The sequence below is a fragment of the Coptis chinensis genome, chromosome 5, assembly GCF_015680905.1.
Source record: "Coptis chinensis isolate HL-2020 chromosome 5, ASM1568090v1, whole genome shotgun sequence".
Taxonomy (NCBI): domain Eukaryota; kingdom Viridiplantae; phylum Streptophyta; class Magnoliopsida; order Ranunculales; family Ranunculaceae; genus Coptis; species Coptis chinensis.
In genome coordinates this window covers 14,088,073-14,111,664 of record NC_141460.1, presented here as the reverse complement: position 1 = coordinate 14,111,664, position 23,592 = coordinate 14,088,073, and the positions used below count along the sequence as shown (strand labels likewise).

The 23,592-nt window shown below is 37.6% G+C and overlaps 2 protein-coding genes and 1 long non-coding RNA gene across 5 annotated transcripts; 1 reads left to right on the top strand and 2 right to left on the bottom strand.

Annotated features, from left to right (window-relative positions):
* The first annotated feature begins 701 nt into the window (after positions 1 to 701).
* On the top strand, positions 702 to 5,487 carry LOC147496802 (inactive protein kinase SELMODRAFT_444075-like). 3 transcript variants are annotated; one of them, XM_086559688.1, is made up of 8 exons: positions 702 to 1,059; positions 1,183 to 1,283; positions 1,926 to 2,020; positions 2,975 to 3,993; positions 4,086 to 4,246; positions 4,408 to 4,484; positions 4,683 to 5,010; positions 5,147 to 5,487. In XM_086559688.1, the coding sequence occupies exons 1-8, from the start codon at positions 840 to 842 to the stop codon at positions 5,294 to 5,296; spliced, it is 2,151 nt and encodes a 716-aa protein (XP_086415814.1). In that variant the 5' UTR covers positions 702 to 839; the 3' UTR covers positions 5,297 to 5,487. The 3 variants fall into 3 exon arrangements, with proteins under 3 accessions (XP_086415814.1, XP_086415813.1, XP_086415815.1); XM_086559687.1 differs by having other exon boundaries at positions 703 to 1,059; positions 1,147 to 1,283; XM_086559689.1 differs by having other exon boundaries at positions 927 to 1,064; positions 1,147 to 1,283.
* Positions 5,488 to 5,779: 292 nt separating this feature from the next.
* LOC147496801 (extra-large guanine nucleotide-binding protein 1-like) lies at positions 5,780 to 19,530 on the bottom strand. Its single transcript, XM_086559686.1, has 8 exons — positions 18,150 to 19,530; positions 17,919 to 18,056; positions 17,722 to 17,826; positions 17,451 to 17,636; positions 16,797 to 16,977; positions 10,650 to 10,891; positions 8,415 to 8,578; positions 5,780 to 6,537 (listed from the first exon to the last, which is right to left on the bottom strand). Exons 1-8 carry the CDS (start codon positions 19,362 to 19,364, stop codon positions 5,961 to 5,963), a joined length of 2,808 nt encoding a protein of 935 aa, XP_086415812.1. The 5' UTR covers positions 19,365 to 19,530; the 3' UTR covers positions 5,780 to 5,960.
* Positions 19,531 to 20,163: 633 nt separating this feature from the next.
* LOC147496800 (uncharacterized) lies at positions 20,164 to 23,298 on the bottom strand. Its single transcript, XR_015194908.1, has 3 exons — positions 23,010 to 23,298; positions 21,034 to 21,446; positions 20,164 to 20,926 (listed from the first exon to the last, which is right to left on the bottom strand). It is a non-coding gene; the product is annotated as an uncharacterized LOC147496800 (long non-coding RNA).
* Positions 23,299 to 23,592: the final 294 nt, after the last annotated feature.

Genomic DNA, 23,592 nt, shown 5'->3' with positions numbered 1-23,592 from the left:
AGAACTTAATCACTTATACATGTTTCAGGGCTCTTACTGTAACAGCGTTCTCTTCACATATACGTACATAAAACTTCTCGCAGCAACGCTCTTTTTAATATGTGAATCTCATGGTCGGGAAAAGCTTCGGTCCTCAACAACTTCACCAAAAAAGTCTTCATTAAATTTTTTAAAAAAATAAAAAAACTCTAATGTGTGCGCTTTGGACGCACTTCGGTCTTAAGCGCTGAGGACCGAAGTCTTTTCCCTCATGGTCCATGGATCGCTGTTTATTTGATTTTAGCAGTTGTAGTCATTTATTTGCACAATCATTTCGTTTTTTTTAGGAGTTACAGATCTACGGGGTGATGGACTGATGGGGTTCCACATTAATAGGGTAGTAAGTAGTAACTACCTCCTCTCAAGGCATGTTCTCAGCACAGGGCACATTATACTAGGAAATTGATGAGGAAAAAAAGGAAATCAGGACAAGGCTGTAAAAAGATGTTATATGCCTTCAAAGGATATCCTACTTTCAAATGATACTACACCCAAAAAATGATACTACACCCAAAAAATGATATCATGTGTATGAACAAATTCTATAATGCAGCAGTTAAAAGCTATAGTAGAGTTTTGGTCCCCCTATTCAATTTCAGGGACATATTAGTCTACTTGAAATTTAGCCTAATATAATATGACACACTGATATTATCAAGGTCAATTAAGACCTCCATAACTGGAGTAGAACATGGCTTCATGCCCCTTTGCATAACGTTTCAAACAAGTAGTTAGACTTCAGAGTATATTTCATTGAACTTCTATACTTTTTCAGGTGACCACTACCTCTAACAAATCCAATGGTACCCGAAATACGATCAACTTCGGGCCATACCGCTGAAAGAATTCCTAATGGAAGCCAATATGCCGAACGCACCACCAGAGATAAGGTTGTCGTCGCAGTCAGAGCAGAGAAGAAAGAGATGTCGAAAACGGCATTAGCTTGGGCTCTCACTCATATCGTTCGCCCAGGCGATTGCATAACATTGCTCGCTGTATTATCCGACGATGGCAAATCAGGTAAGGTATATTTAGTAATAGGACAATTACTGATTCTATGTTCTACTTTGCTTTGTAATGTATGGGATATAATCTAAATTATAATAGGTAGGAGACGATGGAACTTTCCTAAATTTGGTGCAGATTGCGCGAGCAAACACAGGGAGAGATCCCCTCCTGACCAAATATATCAAATTTCTGAATCTTGTTCTCAGATGGTGCTTCAGTTTCATGACCAAAACCAGGTACATTTTTACTCCTCACAGGTTATTTACACTTTACCAAGAATGATTGGACCAATGAGAATATGTGCTTTTTTTTTAACTGTTTTCAAGTCAATGAATATCTATATTGGGATTCCAACCTCTTCAGTGAAGTGTCAGTGATTTTGAATTATTGGACGTATTTCATTCTCGATAAGAGGTCTTGAGAATGATGTCAGATGTGAATTACATAGATTAATGCTCGAGTTGATCTGATCTGAAACTTAATTAGGTCGTTGTTGATACTTAAAAGTTAAAAGGCTCCTTCTGCCACTGCAATTGCTCCCCTCTTGTTTGGCGTTAACACTATATGTTTACAATGTCCACAAAACGAGGTTGGATTATCTGCACAAAGGACTATTGGAACTTTGGTCACTATTTTCGTATTCTCTTGGTTGGTGTTCCATAGTAATTTGACGCTTTCGATTGCAATTTTCTTAGAGATAGATTATTATCTTGGTTTTAAAAGGTGCATAGTTTAGCAAACATAACTACACATGTATTATTTGATTTATTTCTGAGAGTTACATCTTCATAATTATAAGAGATCAAAATGAGTTCTACTGACAGCCAGGTTCGATTATGTTTAAGATACTGATGAAAGAAGGGTATTGGTGCTTGTAGGTTGGGGTCAGGATTAAGGTGGTGTCAGGATCACCAGCTGGCGTGGTCGCAGCTGAATCTAAGAAAGCTGGAGCCAACTGGGTTGTATTGGACAAGTACATAAACAAGTTTCCTTTTTGTTTCATAAATCTCATACTAGGAAATGATGAGATCCACAACTTATAGTTAGATCTTTGTAGTGTAACTAGTGTTTTCACGTCATTATAGTGATTGGGATGGAATAAAATGACTTCCGCAGGCACAAACAACGCAGCAAATAACATAAACAACAAGCTCTTTCCTAGAATATATACATACAAAATAATAAATATTTCGATTTACATAATGTTTCGAAGCGACCCATACAATAACCTATTGCTGGGGTTCTAGGAAAGTTTCCACATCCTTTAGATTCCACTGTTTCGTTCTGAATATGATCTCCTCAATATGCTTATCACCACTAGTCCTGCACAGCTTATTTCAGGACTTCTAAACATAATGTAAAATACGAATATCAGTGAAACTAAATTGGCATAAACTTTTGGTTTTCTGGACAAAATTTACGATAATTTTAGTCATAATATATATAATTATGTCAAGCATCCTGAGTTTATTTATTAGTCAAGTTTCCATGAGTCCCTAGAATCCCATTTCCCCGATACGTTTTGTATCCAAGTTAGTGATGTTTAAGCTGCACTAATACAAGAAATGGACGACATATTTACCAAATCCCATTTCCGAAACTGAATACACTCAGAGCAGTAACTTGCTCAATAACTACTTCCAACCTGGATTCGGCATTCTCGCCCTTCCACTTCCTCAACCATCTCTTCATGTAATGATATACAGTGTAACACTTTTCCTCTTTTTCTTTCGTAATAAAGTAAAATTTCAGCTCACTGCAGTTTTTGGGTTACCTACAGAGGTTACTTGATAAGTTGAGAGCCGAAGTCTAAAACATCTTAATTTGCGTTGCCTCAAAGTTCTTTGATGGTGAATAAGCCGTAATATAACTAGTTTCCAAGTCGAATAGAATTGTTCAATCATGTTGCTTCTCTTGTATTTCACAGACAATTGAAGGAGGAGGAGAAGCATTGCTTGGAGGAACTCCACTGCAACATTGTGGTCATGAAACGTTCACAAGCTAAAGTTCTAAGAGTAAACCTGGGAAGCTCAAACGATCTCCAACCTTTATCTTCTCCTTCAATATGGGAATTCAACATCGAAGATTCTTTAGATAGCACGATCAAGCATTCGACCCCTGTTAGTAGCCCTGAAGATGTAAAAACTCCTTTCACAAGAACTACCACTGAAGACACCTCCATATCAAGTTCTGATGCTGAGTCATCTCCATTCTTTGTGTGCGAACAGAACCCACTCTTTGAGGGACACAAAAAAGAAAAGGCAAAACCAATACACGAGGAAGGAAATTCCAATGACTCGTTTAAATCATTTGACTCAGATGTAGGAGGGGGTCATCTCATCGTAAAACCAACATCATCACGGAAATGCATCCAAGGGAATGTCTATTGGATTCCTCAAAACCACATTGACAAAGTAAATAAAGTCAGTCCAGATGCCACATCTAGAACCCTACTTGAAAAGTTTGTTCAAATCGATCAACAAGTGAAGATCCAACCAGTATGGTTACACCGAACCAATCAGATGGACCATGTTTTCAACTCTAATGTAAGAGATGTAGTGTCTTTAAACAGAAGTTCTCCAGCTCCTCCCCCTTTATGCTCACTGTGTCAAAATAGGGCCCCAGTATTTGGAAAACCACCAAGATGGTTTGACTACAGAGAACTTGAGGAGGCCACAGACAGATTTTCGAAGGCAAATAGCTTGGCAGAAAGCGGTTTAGGATCTGTTCATCGAGGAGTACTGAGAGATGGCCAAGTTGTGGCAGTGAAACACTTGAATGTAGCAGGCTCTTTAGGGGATGCTGAGTTCTGCAGGGAGGTGGGCATTTTGAGCTGTGCGCAGCACAGGAATGTCGTGATGCTGATTGGATTCTGTGTAGAAGGTGAAAAGAGATTACTCGTATACGAGTACGTGTGCAATGGCTCACTAGACTTCCACTTGTACGGTAATCTCATCAACTCGTATTGTGTAAATGTGCATAGTATTTGTCCAGCGTATCATGTCTGTATGCAGCTTATAACTGTATGTGTCTTCTAGGAAGGAGGAGAAACACTTTAGATTGGGACTCACGGGTAAAGATAGCAATTGGCACAGCACGAGGTTTACGATATCTTCATGAAGATTGTAGGGTGGGATGCATTGTACATAGAGACGTGCGACCTAACAATATTCTCCTCACACATGATTTTGAACCGCAGGTACATATTCTCACATCTGTTTTGGCATTAGAAGTTGTGAGAAGAAAGTCACATCTGTTGACAGTGTTTCATAATAGCTCTATGGAACTAGAAAAGCATAATCCTCTAACACAACTTGATTATAGGGTATGACCTCGATAATCATTTGGTGTATCTCTTAGGTTGGAGATTTTGGAGTCACTAAGTGGCAATCTGAACACGATCTACGAGCAGAGCAACGTAATGGCAGAGCTTTAAGGTAAGATTTTTCCACCAATCTTATCAATTACTTCTCTGCTAATCCAATCCCCACGATCCCCCTCTGCAATCAAATTGATTATAAAAATCCTAGAAACTAATATAGATGAAAGATTTGATTTTGAACAGTACTACTACTTACCAGTTTACAGTAAGGATATAATAAAGGGTCCCTATAATAAAACAATCACGCATGCAGGTATCTTCCGCCGGAGAATATGGAGGATGAAAATATTACGGAAAAAGCTGATATTTATGCATTTGGACTGGTGCTTAAAGAGCTGATCACTGGAAGAAAGACAGCTGCTATAGCCCTCCATAATAAGCGGCAGTTCCCAGCTGAATGGAACCACCTTCTATTGGAACTAGAACAACAAGGCCAAACCCAGGTAATTAACCTTAAATTAGTGGATCCATGCTTGGACCCAGACGAACTACAGTGCTGCTCACACCAACTACAAGCCATGGCAAGTGCTGCCTTTTTATGTCTCCGTAGAGAACCTGCCTCTAGACCTCCCATGTCTAAGGTCTATTACCTTGCCCCTTTCAGTAATGTTTTAGTTGTCAATCTAATATTTGTTCTCAATTCACTTGTCTTCAAGAATTATCGTCCGACATTGGCACACCCCTTCTAATATTGTTATTTCAATTTTGACTTCCTAGGTCCTTCGAATACTAGAAGGAGGAAAACAAATGGTTCCCTTGGCTCTGAACTTTGACTCCATCGGTAACAGAAGTGAGAGATTTACTGGTCGGAGCTCAAACCAAAGAACCATATTGAAGGGAAAGCACTCTCGTAGGCTTTCACATTGAGCACTTCATCGGTTTGCATTGTTACTTATATTAGGATTTAAGAGCATAGAGAATGTGGTACACGAAACACAGAACGCAAGATTACTTCTACAGTTCCACCATGTTGCATGACTGGGCTTAAGAATACTGTTTTTTTTCCTTAGAACTAAATGAGAGTTTTTTGCTTCTTCATTTCATTTTAAATACGTTAATTTATTTGTCTTCTTTATCCCAAGAAGCGGACTGGAGGTTGTCTGGGTCCCTAGTACATCAAAATGTATTACTAACGCACATCGTTCCGTTGATAACATTTGTATGACAAAGAAATGTCAAACTTCAACAGACAAAGAAAAAACCATCTACGCAAACTTTTTATGACTTTCAAAAAGTCACAGAAAGGATAAATGATGATTGAAGTATTATGTGCATTTGGGTTAGAAGATTACCAAAGGTGGAGCTGGCTCTGTACCTAGCATGGGATGAAGAATGGCAGTACACGAAATAGATCAACACCAAGAAGTTAGATCCTTGCATAAAAATCGATAGTAATCAATTCTTTTCGTATACTTTACACGTGTACAAGAAAAAGAAACAAAGTTGATGAAACAGGTTAACACGATGCTTTCAAGTACACAGAAAAAATAAACAACAAAAAATGATATATTTACAAGCATTACATTAGACATCAGACAGAGGTGCTTGCCTCAGTGCTGTAGATAGAGAATTCGCTGGAGCTGAAGTAGGCTCTCTCTTCATCCCATTTCAGAATCTCCCTTGCATATCTTAGAGCTTCATCAACAGTTCCGTGCTCCAATCCATTCACCAGTGATACATAAAGCTTACGTCCAGTGATAGAAGAGAAATGTCTCTTGAACTTGACAGCAATGTAGTGAAAGGCTTGCTGTGCCAGCGATGTACTGTTAGCACTCTTGTTGGAGCGATAACGGCTCGTCAAAGGATTGAAGTCATTAAACCATTCACATTGATTGAGTGGGATCTGTTCAATCTTTTTCTCAAACAGATCAAATTTGTTTAGTATAAGGAGAAAGTCCATCTGTTCAAAGATGGGATGGGTGATGATGTTCTCAAACAGAGTCCTACTCGCCAACATTTTGTTTGTCCCAGCACCATTTCCATTATCACAGAGTTCATCATAATCACTCAAGGAAACACAGAAGATAACAGCACGCACATCTTCAAACATCTCTAGCCACTTGCAACTTTCTCCGAGACCTCTAGCATGTACTCTGATGAGTTGGTACCTGCAAGGACAAAGCAATCAGATGTCAAGGATATTCAAAATCAACACATACTAGGACAAGTCAAAGTGATGTAGTATGATTGAAATATGGATTCTAGTGTGACATTTTCTAAGACACTTTTTTAATAAAATGTAAGTTACATTGACACGGATATGTTTATCCTTATTCAAGACAATGTTAACAATACTCCTACCAGAAGTTCTAGTACTCCTATGACGGTTCAACACATACTAGGACAAATCAAAGTGATGTAGTATGACTGAAATATGGATTCTAGTGTGACATTTTCTATGACACTTTTTTAATAAAATCTAAGTTACATTGACACGGTTACGGTTATCCTTATTCAAGACAATGTTAACAATACTCCTACCAGAAGTCCTAGTACTCCTATGACAGTTGTTAACAACTTTGAAGTGCTGATCACCCAAGAACAGGAAAGGGAAGCAGATTCAAATGGAGATGGAGTGGAAGCGGTATATGAAACTCAATCTCAAGTACAAGTCATAAATAAAGCACAACATACAAGTAAGAAATGGGCAGATCAAGTTGAAGGTGTAAAATCTCGAACACTACAAGAGATGCTCAGATCAATTAAAAGCTAAAAGAAGAAAGTGGTTGTTGGTGCTTCCAGAGCACCAGTTACGACGCAATCTTAAACAAAGCAGTAGGAAGGGGTCCTAGATGGAACAAAGGCAGAGCAAAGCTGTAACAACATTGCAGTAGATGCAGCTACTGCACCAACCACGACAGCTGAAATAGTAGAAGGAAGTCCTCACTGTCAGAAGATGGGAATTGCATGATACTAGCTATTATAGATTCACTGACTAAGATCACTCTTGTAGTCTCCTCCCTCTCTTTTATTTATATATAATTAATCCTGCTGACTTAGCAAAAAAATGGGTAAGTTTATCCTTGTCTGACACGGATACGAAGTGTCCAGCACGGCGAAATACAAAAAACTGAGGTATATACAAACAATATGTGCATCTGTCATATCCGACACAGATAAGTGGACACGTATCGGAATCCGATTATTTTTAGAAAATGGTGTCCATGTAACTTGGAATAAAAAATATTGTTTTATCGGCCAAAAAAATGAAGAAGAAAATAAAAATGTCATCCACTCGCCCCTGGCATATAGATTCAGTTCTCATAAATTAGTGACTCCTCTAATCTTCTCCATTTTCTGACACAGAGCAGTAGTTTCAGCTAGGCACTGAGCTGTACCAATCATATGAAGCAAATCAAGGTTTGGAAAGCCAAAAATGGCTTGTTAGTGACCGAAAAACTTGTCCTTAGAGGATGAATATAGCACCAAAGTACCCAACCATTATCCAGAACCGCTGGACTATTTTGTATTATTGGAAAAAAAAAAAAAGGTATCCAGATAGATTCATCAAGGGTCTCAGATATCTTCTGGTGGTACCTCACTTTGCATGGCGACTAGGGTAAACTCTTTTCCACGAAGTCCATTAGACGCACTTACTACTCCCACACATGCTTGCACACAGTAGAATAGTAGATAAGTTTACATGTTTGTACTAACCACAAGACTTAACCTAACTTGTTCAATTAACATTCTCAATGCATGCACAAGCTCACGTCCCTCACCCTTTTTTTTTCCTTTCATTTATTCATTTTTAATGAGACTCGATTACTGAATACTTAACCGCTATGGGTAAGATGGCTTGTAACAGAAAAGTTTGGGAAACGAGAAATGATGTGGCCCACCCCATTCACATGGGATTAAGGGAAGGATGGGGATACCATGACAACCTAATTACTATCAAGGTGAACGTTTTCTTTTTGTGAGTTCTATTCGAGTGAATTCTAGCAGCATAGGAATTTGACTTCAGTAGAATATGCGCACCAACCTAAGAAATGACTCATTCTGATCAGCGGCATCAATGATGCCATCATTTGTCGACTGTGGGAAAGAGAAGTCAACGCATGAGAGGCCATTGGATGAAGTGATACCCTCAGCAAATAAGATGTCCGAATTGGATGGCTCGTAGTCCGTCCTTGATATATCAGCAACCTGCAGAGAGAACACATTTAAGCTTCCAGACAACTTGCAGTAACAAACCGACCAAATTTCAAATAATGAAGATGTGAAAAGGAAAATTACAAAATACATCAACACTAGATCCATAATTCCACGTGCGCCCCTAGAAGGCTCGTCGTCACCTCACTCTATAACTGTTTCAGAGTCACAACTCAAGACAGGAATAGGGATAATGCCAAATTCAAACTAAAAGGGTCCAACTATATTCTAGATTTTGAAAATGCCAATGGGATTTAACAATTTAATCAATACTGTCAAAATTCTTCTAAATCAGGGATCCTTGCCCTAGATAGCTTTAAAGTGATTCAGTAAGCAATGCAACTTCTCTCCACACGGCCAAGAATATAAATGTGGCAGAAGCTAGGGACTACTAGATGATGGTTGAATTTAATAGCAACCAAGGTGTTTAGAATGGTAACACAATAGCATGCAGGTATAATAACTCACTTTAGGTGATCACAGCGGTCTTTGCAGTACCACATTAATATTGAATACTAAAAATTTACTATAGTTGGTACTTGTTAGCCATTGATGCGTTATTTCTTTTCTTATTTTTTATTTGCAAATTTTTTCAGTTCTTTTAAATTCAAATCTTTTGAAAACTTCTTAAGATTATGGTAAGCGGTTTTTTTGTTCAAATGATGATTACGAAAGCTCTAAATGCCCTTATATGAAGCATGTAATGGAGCGACTATGGACATATATCATGTAAGATATAGGCAGGATACAGTACTTGTCTATGATAGCACATCATATTGACCATAAATCAACCAAAAACTCAATGGTAGATGCCAGTTGACCTTGTCTTAACGTCTTATTGCTGGTACGGTCTGTAATCACTATCTAGGGTCCTTGAATAAGTTGTGTACAAACCTGAAAGATGAGTGTTTATTTTTTTATGGTAACTCAGCTGTTTCCTGTGTACGCATCATACTCCACATATGCAATACTTGGTGACTTGGGTTTGTATATGAACCCTAGAAATGGATGTCTCGATGTAGGAAAGTTGCGTGATCTCTATATATGGGCTTTGGATGATTTGCAAACGATCCTTAAAAACCATGTAGAGGACAAAAAGATCCACTTGAAAAGAAAATAGAGGCCCTCAAACAACCAACTATGGTGAAAGAAAAAACAAAGTAACTGGGCCGACAGCCCAATTTTCCAAAAAAATTCACCAAAAGTCCACTTGAATTTTAATTTCGCCTTAAGACCAATAACACGGGCTGACGTCAGCAATGCAAATTTAAATTTTCATATGTAAAATACTATGTAAATTTACATTTTCATATGTAAATTTGAATTTACATATGATGACGTCAGCTCGGTTTGTCCTTGAGCCGAAATTATAAGTAAAAAACGATGACGTGTGATGACATCTGCCCGGTTTTCCTTAAATTCGAAATTAAAAATCAAGGTGGACTTGGGGCGAAATTATTATTGGGCTTTGTCCTTGGGCCATAATCACTGAAAGAAAACTAGGTAATTTCAACGATGACTATAACCAAAAGTCCAAAACAAGCAACATGCAGGAGGTCTTTCCATCTTCACCAAGCACAAACACAGTGCTTTAGGAAGCTATGCCCTAGGTTGCCTGCTGGCTCATATGGAAACTACCGAATGATAATTTGGGTATTTTCAAGGATTGTACCCAAAATATGGATAAGCTGGAAAAGGACAATTTTGCTTCTGTGACATTACCCAAGTTCTGGTGAAAAAAATGCATCAATTTCATGAGTGACTTTTCAACTGGGCGGGCATCCACCGAGGGTGCGGTTCATCAAGCCACTAATGCCAAGTGAGGAGCACATTCTGCTATTTTTTTTTATTTATTCTATGGCTGTATCTTTTTGTAAGTTTTCCCTCTTAAAGTATGAGTCCCTCTCTCATGCATGTTGTGGGATGCCAACTCTTTGATCAGTGCTTATTAATAAATTATTACTTTAAAGATCAAAGGGAAAAAAAATCCCTTCTTTAAGAAGCTAAAACAGAGAGAGAGTGTGTGTGTGTGTGTGTGTGTGGGTATCATCTAGTGGAATATTACCCGCTCTAAGAAGTAACTTGCAATTCCAGGAAGCATTTGTAGCTCAGTTCTTCGATCAAATGTGGCCTTAATGGCAGCATTCTTCCACAATTCCTCAACTAATGGTGCATATTCACGAGTAGCTGCTGGGAAAATGGCTTCCAAATTGCCTGATAACATGACTTTGAGAAGCCAATCAGAGAATGATTTCAGCCTTGGGCTAATGGAGTAGATAGTTTTACTGTCTCCTTCGCCTGGAACCCCTGTTGTTTACAAGATTTTGCTTTTAGACTCTCATTGTTCCATAACATAAGCAATGCATCAGTAAAATAAACTCTTGCTCAATAATCTCTGCTAGGGAAAATATCTAATTAAAAATGAGAAAAAAAAATGATTTGCTAGATATCATGCATATAATGACGTGCTTCACATGATAAGAAGCAAATAAGTTGTCCTTATCGATAAGCACAAGTATTAAGCAGAAAATATATAACATTTGATGTTTCTGGTCCTTAAAACCATCTTTAGCTATGTAACAAAAAAAAACAACGGTGTTCTTCTCCACAGAATATGGTTAACCCCAACTCCATTTGTTAAAGTGTTGACTATCCAAGAGGGAAGGGAAGCAGATTCAAGTGGATTTGGAGTGACAGTGGTTTATGAAACTAAATCTCGAGTACAAATCATAAGTGAAGCACAACAAATTAGTAAGAAATGGACACCTCAAGTTGAAGGAGAAAGATCTTCAACATTACAAGAGATGCTCAAAACAATTAAAAGCAAACACAAGAAAGTGGTTCCTCACAAGGTACGGCATAATCTTCAACCCGATGAAGATTACTTTTTGGAATGTGAGAGGTTTAGAAAAATTAAAGCAGCAAGGAAAAAGGCAAATCAAAACAGAAGCAACAACATGGTAGCAGATGGAGCAGCTAGGCATAAAGCTAGTACACCGACAGTTGAGTTAGTTGAAGTCCTTAGAAGGTGGGAATTACCTGATAGGCTGATACTAACTACTATAGTTCTACTGACTAAGATCACTCTTGTAGTGTCAAGTTAGCTTGGCAATAATTTGAGTTTTTGAACACTCGGAAAAGCAACTAAATAAAGCACTTCCCTAGACTACACAGTCTGTTTGTATACTCTCTCTCCCCACTCTTTTCATTTATAAAACTAAAACTGCTGACTTAGCGGAAAAAAAAAGCTCCACAGTACATATGCTGGAAAAGTAATCATTTTCTAGGGCTAAAGAAAAATACAGCACCAACAATTTATGGCACATATGCCACATGGAAATTTCCTTACTGATGCAGGACTTTATATGCCTTTGCTAGTACATAAGTTGAATGACCATTCTACTCTAATAATACAAGGAACACATTTCGTTCCATCTGGCATTGAACCCATTGCTCTCAGAACACAATAACTGCAACACTTTGTCCTAAACATTGGAGCATCCAACTCAACCAATTGGTGATGAGTGGAGAAGCCCGGGTACAATTAAACTATATTGTAATGCTTTAAACATCCCATGTGGGAATATAATAAACATATCAACACACCCCCCTCACACAAGGCGTTAATTGAGCCAAACTCTTGGGCAACATACCTGCGTTACGTGAAGAAAACGGGCCTTCTGGGGCCAAGGCTATTATTGTATTTGACTCTTAAACATTGGAGCATCCAACTCAAAACCAATTGGTGAAGAGTGGAGAGGCCCAAGATCATTTAAACTATATTGTGAGGCTTTAAACATTCATGCGAGACCATACTAAACATCTCAACGCTTTGCATTGCAAAGAATGCAAACTTCCTTGGCAGTAAACCTATTTCCTTTTGAGCACCAGTAACACAACTTCTTTCCTTTCAGTTCAACTTCCTTCCCTTCACTCATACTTTTCTCCTCTACAAGACTAAATTCCTCGTGACCAATACTTCTCGATTCAATATCATGTAAAGTCACAACCACAGTTTTTTTAACATGTCGTTCGGATACATTACCGCAATCCTCAAGCTTCCATGAAAATTCCTCCTATGGCAATGCTTTCGAGCTCAATCCCGACTCAATCGACACTATAGGGGTGGAATTCGAGCTAATCGAGCCGAGCTTCACTAGGCTCAGCTCGTTTATTTAAACAAGCTTTAATATAGGCTCAGCTCGTTTATTTAAACAAGCTTTAATATAGGCTCAAACTTGGCTCATATATTATATGAAAGAGCCCGAGCCAAGCCCAAGTAGCTCGGCTATTTTACACTGTGATGATGGTATTTGAGCTTATCGAACCGAGCTTCATCCTACTCATTTATTAAGCGAGCTATAATATAGGCTCAAGCTTGGCTCATTTAGTTAAATGAACGAGCTTGAGCCGAGCTTAAACAAACCAAGCCCGAGCCGAGCCCAAGCTACTCGGCTCAAATTCCACCCCTAATCGACACCCCCACCCAATTTTGAGGAGTCCCCTCTTTTAATAATCCAAGCTTTCTTTACACTCCTCTAAACAATCCAATCTACTGATCACACGAGATTGATCAATATTATTGCTAGAAGTACCTAACCATAATTCTAATTCTAATCCTAATCTTTCAGAGCTACTACTAACTCGCTACTACTAACTCTGACTAGACAATTCGTGCAAACATTCAAGATCATTCAGAATAACCAAGGCACTAGAAGTATCAATAACTTCAGGAAAATCACAAGACTGATCATGCAAACTACTAAAAATCCTAATGAACTAGAAGTACTAATTCCACTCAATAGTAACCTATAATTACCCTAAGAGCATCCCAAATGGTTCATTCATAAGTCAAATAAAGTGGACCATTTTTGGAGACACCTCTAAGTCCCTAACGGTCCACTCATCTCTCAAAAACCTCCACTCACCCCTTACTTCATCCTCAAATATGACCAGGTGAGTGACTTCCGAGTGTTGGTCATTTTTGCCCACCATGTGGCTAGAGACTTATCGTGGTTGCAAGTGAAATACATTACATTATTTACGATATCGCCATTAAGAATACATATTTAAATTAATGCAGCAAAAGACTTGCCGTATGACAACTCTTCAGCCGCATGGTGATGTAATATGAATTGGGAAAAAAAGCAAACCATTGGGGTTAAATTGATGTATACGTATTTTATCACTCATAATCTACTCATAATCTGGTGTGTGTGGATTAGGTGGCAAGTCAAATGAACCTCCATGAGGGAAAGCTACTTTCATTGTAACTGAACCTCTCTAATCATCACACTCAATGTTGTAGTATCATAAATCGTACCTTAAACCGTAGAGTTTAAGAGTTAGATTAAATCTTAAGCTGGATCATAAATTGTAAGATTTTTTCTCTAAGTATTTTAGACTTCAAATAATATATGTATGATTAGAAACCTATGCAAGCTTAGAAACCTATAACTAAGTTTGGTTGTATATTGTAGACGTTTAGAAGAGGGAAAGAAGAGAACCAGAAACTTTCTCTTTGCCTTGCATGAGTTGAAAATGACTAACTGCTAAGTGAAGATTTCTATAAGGGCAAAGAGAATAAAGGGCATGCTTTTTTATTCCTTTTTTTCATTTTCAAGTAGTATAATGAATATGGGAGTTGACTAGGGGCCGCACAGTTTTTTAGTAGAAGACCGAAAGTTAAGCAAGAAAACCCTACCGACTCACGGGTAAATTTAGAATTTGGGTCTTCCAGTTAATGTTTATTTGCACCTTTCATTGTTTAACCCATATATTTAACTAAACCCTATCTACTCATTTAGATCTAGAAGAGGCAGCCTCCAGATCTCTCTCTCCATTTAAATTATCACATACAAACCTTAAGGTTTAAGTTTAAAATCAAGATTTCCGACTTTTAGACAAACTGCATGCCATTTAATGCAGTTTTGACAATTTCCGGTTTTGCCAACGAGTCGACTCACTTTCTATGCGGTTCGAGTTAACTCTAGAGTCAACTCGCGGTTTTTACCGATTTCTACAACACTGATCATACTCTTAAGGAGGATCCTAAGCAGTAAGCTTCACGCATTGGTCTACTGAATACAGGCAATACAGCTAGGGTCTGCCTTAACCCCAAAACGTTTTCCAAAAAACACAACAAAAAACCTTAAAATTACAGACACAGGGATTTCATTGAATGTGGGTTTCGACATGGTCTGTCACAACATTAGAAACCTGGATTGCACCACAACCCATAGATCTGTACCACCTTGTTCGTAAACAATAAGCACAAACGAATGAACTTATCTAATCAACAATTTTCTTTCGCCAAAATTCAATTCAATTCAATTCATGAATATGATATTATAGTATTAAAAGTAATAGGCTACATAGCAAGGAGCTACGCAATGCTCAAGAAAATCCCCTTTACTCGGTTACAAGCCCTTTTATAGTACAAGGGTATCCCAATCATAAATTAAGTCTTTATAGGTCAACCCTTTGAAACATGATTAGCACATACCCAATTATTTAACTCCTCATTTATCCCTTTCACTACTTTGTGAATGTCTTTTTTTAGTTGCTCATATATCCATGTGTTCCTCTCCTTCCACAAGTTTCAAACAATAGCTCTAAGGCAGCATTCCACAATCCATAAAGTCTTGTTAGAAAGCGTAGCGGTACAAGTTTTACATAGTGCTTCTTTGATATTAGAAGAAAATTTACCAAATATCCTTCAAAAAGGCACAAGTAAGTAGGAGATGATCCACATTCTCCTCACTTTGCAAAGTGCGAAAACATAGTGGAGCTCCATAAGTCAATGACTTTAACTCTCCAAGACAGAAGCCAACAAAAGAAAGCCACTTTAAAGATAATCAAATCCATCCATATTTTCTTGTAAGGAGATTTATGATATCCCTCCGCCTTCTAGATTGTGCAAAGCATACTCTCTAGCCAAAACATGGTAGAAAGACCACACCGAGAACTCTTCTTTATTGTTTGACACTCAATTCCTTCTATCTGCCTCCTCAGACATTTTTCCCTCTTGATAAATTGTAGAAAAAGTGACTCATAGGAATCAATTTCTCAATCCATTAAACCTCTATTTATGGTCACCTTCCAACCCACTTTTTGTTCCCCCTACATCAATGCTTTTTTGTTCGTGGCCAACACAAATATGTCACTAAATTGCTATTTCAGTGTTACTTTTCCTACCAAAATGTCTTTCCAAATGGAAATAAACTCGCCGTGTCAGGTGTATAGGTGATACCTAGGACAAACTCGTTCCATTCATCCACAATGCCCCTCCAAAAGTTTATCTAATTTACATATAAGTTTTGTTTAAGGAAGCTCTAATACACTTAATACATGTAAGACATTAGGCGCTTTAATTAGTAGATTATATTCACCAATTAGTACCGCTGAAATTGATGATGTTTTTTTTGTTTTTTTTAAATCTATAAAAAAATAATACTTCATCAATTTCACAGAATCCCAGGTACAAGCTTTTTTTTAAGTTTCACAAAAGATTCTATAAATGTAGGTCCTTAAGTTTTAGCAACCCAATGTTATAACAGAGTGTGCAATAATCAACCTTAGGTAACATTTTTTTTCTTTTTTTTCGATCGGAAAACTTTGGATAAAGAGAAAAAATACGAAGTTTCAAGTATCACTTTTTAACATCCTTTTATCCTTGTTATTTCTATATTCATGATTCCATCCTCTTTCTGTTTTTTGTTTTCTTCCTTTTATGAATAGCCGAATAGGTGTTTAGGGAACCATATGTACGTTTTGAAATTTACAACTGTTGCTATTATCAATTATAAGCTTATAACCATGCCTATCAAAAATATGAAAGTTATTTGTTTCTCCATTATAACAGTAGGGTACTTATAATAGAACACCATTTGAAGTTATAAAACCACTATAGGCCTTTTGGTCTCACTGTCTCACTAATGGTGGAGGCACGTGCACCAAAAAAGATTTGTAACTGACAGTAATGGTCGTTTAAACTGACCTGAAAGTTCTTAGGTCTTAAAATATAAATTAAAATGTACAGATATTAACCTAGAATTGCCCTGGTGTAATAACAGCCAGCAAACTTAACTGGCGAACCTTGCAGGTTATCCTTTACAATGTTCGATCTGTTTAAAGGACACACAAATACATACCCACACACATAGAGAGGACGAAACTAAAATTATAACCGACATGCTAGTAGAAATCATACCAATAGCACCAGATTCATCGAGAAGTTGCCTTTGCTTCATTTGACTTAAACTTTCATCTTCAAAACGTTCACGCCCCTCAAGGAGTATACCCAGATAATGATATACATTAGTCTGAATCACCAACTTGATATTCTCACGCTCGTCATTTGAGAAAGGGATAGCTTTATACAAAATCTTCGCCTGAAATAAGCGTGTGACTTACTGAATCAGCTTCTTTAAGTTAGCAGAAATTCATGCAGTACAAACTTCTCTAGTGTAGCAAAACTTGAGTAGCGATACTAGTATTATTCATTAGTTCTATGGATTAGCAATACATTCCTCCTAAGACTTAAGAAGTAGAGCTAGAAAAAAAAATTATTTCAGTGAAGTGTCTCAGAATTCCAGTGTGTTTCTTCCTCCCAAGACGATCCAGGCATTTCATAAAAGAGAAGAATGATCACAAGTTGAACGATGAAAAAAAAATAAGGATAAGGTCATAAGGTATACAAACTACCTAAGGAAAAGAAAAAGGATACAACTGAAAAAAGAAAAAACACTCTTAAATAGCATTTAGAAGGGACACTATTTGATATTATTTTTAAATTAATAGCTGGAAAATCGAGAGAAATGAGTAAAGCTGTAAAGCTAAAGGGTTTGCTCATACTAGGTAATACCTGTTTAAATATAGTACTGGTCCCAGAGCCCTTGTATCCAACCAACAAAATCTTCTGAAGTGTTCGCTTGTCAAGGTAGTCAGGGAGAGCTCTACCAAGCACATCATTCACCTCGTCTCCATTAGCATTTGCAACCTTAGAAGGATATGGCAGCGACAAAACTGAACAAACCAACTTCATTCCAGCCTGAACAACACAAAGAAAACATAAATACGTCTGGTGAAGAAAGCAGAAGCAGATAAAAGGATCCACTTCCTCATGCAGAGCATACCTTGCTCCACAGATTCCCTTTTATATTCTTCTGTCCTTCTTCCTGATATGATCCGTCTTCATTCACCCAAAAGTGAGGGTTCCCAGCACACTGGACACCAGCCAACTGTAGTAAAAATAGATAAATTGTTCAAGTGAATTTTAAAAGTACACTGTATGAACATTTTAAGGAAAACCAACTGTGTGGAGACACAAAACCTGAAGCATCCGTAGCTCCACCTTTGTAATTTCCCTGTTGTTTACAAAAACCTGTGTGTTTCCATTACTAGCATTGGGCAAGATAGGACCACCAACATTCAGGTGGGCACTAACAACTTTGTAGGGCTTCTGTCCTTCCTGAAAATTTTAGCTACAATTATCAGGCACCGTGACTATACAGTAACACTAAAAAATTAAACAAAAAACAATCACTATGGATCTTGCATTCACCTTTCCCCAAAGACCAGATACTTTATCATACCAGTATCGTCCTGGTTTTAACTTTGATGGAGGGTTCGCACAGCCTTGCAGTAAATTCAACTCGTCTTGACATAATTGAAGACCATTAACATAAATATTCTCCGCCTGCAACTGATTCGCTTCGCATAACTTCTCCGCTTCCATTATCTGCCCAATTTCCAACTCACTAAGCAACCGTTTCAGCATTCGAGAACATTTACCCAAACTTCCTCTCTTTGACTCATCAATAGGATACCCAATACAAGGAACACATTTCCTTCCTTCCGGCATTGAACCCATTGCTCTCAAAACACAAGAACTACAATACTTTGCATTACAAACAATGCAAACTTCCTTATCCGTAAACCTACTCCCCTTTAAGCACCTATAACACGACCCCTTCTTTCCTTTCACTTCAACTTCCTTCCCTTCACTCACACTCTCCTCATCAACAACACTACTAACATCCTCATGACCCACACTTCTTGATTCCACATCACGGAAAGTCACAATCGCAGTCTTCTTAAAATGTCGTTCAGATACATTACCAAAATCCTCAACCTTACAAAACCCCAATGCCAACTCGTCCGAACCCCAATCTTGCGTAGTAACCCCATAGTCCAAACTCTCTTTACACTCTTCTAAACAATCCAAATTATCAACAAGCCTTCCAATCTCACAAGACTGTTCGTCACCAATACTAGTATTATTACATACCCCTAATCCTAATCCTAATCCTAATCCTAATCCTAATCCTAATCTTTCAGAGCTAGAACTAACTCTACTAGATTCTAATTCTTCTAACGCGCCGGAACTATCAATAACTTCTGAAAATTCACAAGACTGGTCATGTAAACTATTAGAAAAACCTAATGAACTAGAACTACTAATCCCACTTAATAATAACCTACAATTACCATCATCTCCCTCCACTCCACTAGTAATAACTGACTTGGGTGAGGGTAAATCAATAATTTGACGTTTCTCTATTGGTTGAACTACAGTTAATAAATTAGTGTTACCAGAAGAAGATATTGTTGCGGTGGGGATTTTTTTCATGTCAATTGGAACTGCTTTTGGTAGTAGCTCGTAATTCACTGGTGGGCCCACATATTCAGTTGCAAATGAGTATTCTCCCTCTTCCTCCTCGTCTGGGATTGAATGGGTTTGTGGTATGGGAATCATTTTTCGTAATAGACCCTTCATATTTTTTTTGAGTGTCGTTAAATTCTCATTTTGGGTTGGATCTGGGTTCGATTTTTTTTGTTTTAGTTTTGGGGATGGGTAAAAGTTTGGTGTGTGGAGTTGTGAGAGGAATCTATATATAATGAGGTACACTTTTTTGTTTTTGGGACAGGTTGGATGAGTGGGATTTGTACTTTAGTTCACAACTTGGACAAACTCTCAACTTCAAAAAGTGTGTAGACAGAATTTTGGAATGTTGTGTTGGGGCTTTACTGTTCCACACGTGAGATTCACTCCAGTGGGTCCTACCTAGCACGTGCTTTTCAACTGAAGAATGGGCCAAATGTTCTTCATTATCGAGTCGGGCTTGGGCCGAGTATATGTTGGCGGGCTTATGAGTCCTACTAATCTTACCAACAACACATGTCGAATTTTCCAATGAAAAGTGACGAAATGATTATGTTAGGTGAGTGTGAGCAGCCCAATTTGTCAAAATTTCCAACCGAATACATGTGATTATGTTAGGGCCTATTTGTTTTTTTGGTTTAAGTTATAAGAGGGTCTTATAAGACATGGTCTTATAAGAGGGTCTTATAAGTGGGTCTTATAAACTGGTTTGTTTTTTATTTTAAGTTCCTCTTATAAGCACTTGCAGAAAAAGAAAAAACAAACATACAACATCTTATAGATGGTTATTTGACAAATATAACCCTGCTTTGCATACCATTACATAGTACCAATTCACGTCTAATTTCATAACCACTTAAATGATAATGCATTGTCATATGCATAACTAATTAAATATCACATTACAACATAATAAAAAAAGTAGATTTCATAACCACTTAAATGATAATGCATTGTCATATGCATAGCTAATTAAGTATCACATTACAACATAATAAAAAAAGTAGGCCGAAAGTATGTTTTAAAACATCCCCACCAAGTTAAACCCCCATGCTAACCAATCCCGCGTGAGAAAAATCTTCTTATCCTCCATATCCTCCAATTCAACTAAGGCTTTCCTAAACTCCTTATTTGCAGCAAGTTTCACCATTGCACCCATATACACATCCATAGTCATCCGCTCATTTTCTTTTAGATAATTGAATACCCATGCATATAGACATAGAATAGGACTCCATGTTCTTCTTCACTTCAATCCTTTCAAGCTCCATATGTGTCACTAGATTCTTCACTACACCAATTAACTCTTGCACACCATCGATTCCTCTTCATCAACTACCTTCTTTCTCTCTTTTTTGAACCATCACTAGCAACACTACTAGTTCCACCTTGTTCAAAGTGGGGGTGCTAGGTTGTCGCTAACAGAGGAGTATATTGATGTGTACATTATCCCAATAAGAATCAGTTACCTCCACATCTGGGTCTGGAATTGGAATGGTATCATCATTCACCATATTTGAATCATCGTCATCAATCACTACATGATCATCTGGCAACCCAACCTCCCCAGTAGCATAAGCAGCATCCCCCGTCGCCAAAGTGCCCTCAAACAACTTGTACAACTCTTCTGCATTACTCAGAGGCTTCTTCTTATAGATTATTGCAGTCGGGTTCCTCTATATTAATTTGGACCAAACAAAATAATTCAATAACATAATTAACATAAAAATAAAAACAAATTTGAATTACTACAAAACAAATTATGCAATATAATAGCACTTGCCTGAAGAACATCAGCCCAAACTTCTTCTGGCCAATTAATACTCCCAAGTGCAAAATTGATTCCTCCACCACTCTTGCCAACACAATTCCTCCAAGCCACATACTTCTTTTTCTGCGCATCCCACCTATTTTTGAAAGCCTTTTGCTCAAGGTTTAACTTAAACTTATCATTCAAGGTATCCCTTTACGCGTTTTCCAAACTAATAGGTTTTAGGGATGAACCTTGGTAACCTCTTTCGTAACTTCTTCCAAACACAAGTCTAGGAAAGCTTGAGCTAATCCAGGGACATTGGTAAATACATGGTGAACCTTGGCCGCGCTACTCTCAAGATTACTACCCGATTATTGCCCTCGGTCATTATTGTCGACATTATTAGCCATGATATATATGTTCTAATGTAAACAAGCAAGTACCTTAAAAAAAAACAAAAAAGAAAAACAGTTCATTAGATTATTTCAGCACTTAGAAAATCTAAATAATAATGCATAAACGAAATAACTGCTTATTTATAAGCATTAGTTTATAAGCATAACCGAGCCACCGGAATAGGGCTCATGTTGGTATTTTTGTTAAGCTCGTCCCAGCCAGCCCAACACCTCTTTTACACTATACTTGTATCTATAGAAAGTAGAAACCAAATTTAGACTGCCTTATAAATTTGAATCCAAAAAAGGTTAATTTATTAATCACGGCTTGCTAAAAAAATTCAACACCATTACTACACAAATCAACTTATCAGGCATTTTCATTATGTACTGGATTTACATATCAATCCAATTAAATTATTCAGCATATTATATTAGGAATATATTGATACAAATCGTAAATCCAACTGGAATATTATACCAACTTGGATCTTACGTACAAGTCCAACCTATTGTCTTCCCTAAAATTTATATATGCCACTATAAATTAAAATCTTAATGCCGGCATGTGCCTACTTTAATAAACAATTTGTTAAGAAATCTGAGGCTGCCCGCGTTTCACAATCTAGTCACTGACATTTCCATGAACAAATAGCTCTAGCAGACCGGCATGCTGGCTCCAGCCTTGTCACTTGAGTGAGGATGACTAGCAAATATTAGGTTGCAGGAGCTTCTCAGTATGCTGAGGAGTACAAAAGACACATTGGTGGCAGCTTATGTTGACAAGACACTTGGCAATGTGTTTGCTTGCACAATGAGCAGACTCCACTTTTAAGAATCTTCTCTCTAAGCAATTACACATCCACAAGAGTAAAGGCACTTAGGATAAACAAGCAGTTCATCAGGGACTTCTCAAGTTAAAATGATGCTGAAGCTACAAAGCTATTGTCTGTTTATATCAGTAAAATGTTGCAGGCTATGACTGGATACCAAAATATTGTTGTTTCTCCCTGTTAAAAAAATGTCTATGACTGGATAACAGAATGCAGGAAAATGAGTACACCAATGCAAGCCAACAATTGCGGAAACTTACAGGACACATTCAAGGCAAGCCAACAATTATTTATCTTCAATACACATCAAATAAACAATACCCAAATTACCATTTCCAAAAAGAACCAAAACCCAACTTCACTGAAGTGGATATAAATGAAGTGGATAAACTCATACTATTTCAAATATCATAATAGGATCAAGAAACTAGCAACAAAATATATTTCTATTTGTCAAATCCAGCCATCTACAAAAGCAAAATGATAATTGTGGGCTGATTTCATTTTCAGATGAAAACCAGTGCTTTCCAACGTCACTATGAAGTTTAAGCTTTAACCGAACCACTGAGGGCTGACATATATTAAGGTAACAGCTGAAGTGTTCTTCACTACCGTGTGCAAAATGATCTTCACAGACAGAAATGAATCTTATCATATATTAAGATAGCTGATAGAAATTAACCAAAACCCAATCTTATCATTCACTACCTCGATAGGATTGTTGAAATTAATCTTAACACCACGAAAAGAAAACAAGTGGTGATCTAGAGATACTTACGGTGGCAGCAACAATAGAAATGAGCTCGTGATTGGTGGCAGCAGCAGCAGCAGCGAGCGCACGGTGGAGCAGCAGCAGTGAGCGCACGGTGGAGCAGCACCAGCGCGCGTACGGTGGAGCAGAAATTGAGGCAATGGGTGTTGCGGCTTGGGTTGGGAAGAAATGAGTTTTTAGAGAAGGCAGAAGAGAACGAGGGCAAAGGGTAGTGTGTTTAGGGCGTTTGTGTCTTTTTCCAACTTACAAGACTTACAAAATTGTAGTAGATCCAATTTTGGTACTTACAGAAATCATGCCTCTTATAAGACATTTCTAGTAGAATGCCTTTATAAAGGAAAAACAAAAAAAAAAATGTCAAAAATCACTGGGCCACATCTTATAAGAGGTTATAAGACATCAATGTCTTATAAGAGGCAAAAACAAATGGCCCCTTAGTAGGTGCACTTCCTGCAACTACATAGCAATTAACTTAAAAGACATTGAGAACTTGAGAAGTAGTCTATTTATGCAACTAATAGTTTGATAAACGTGCGTTAGGAATTAAATATGAACAAGTAGGGTGCAAAAATTCAACCGCTACAAATTT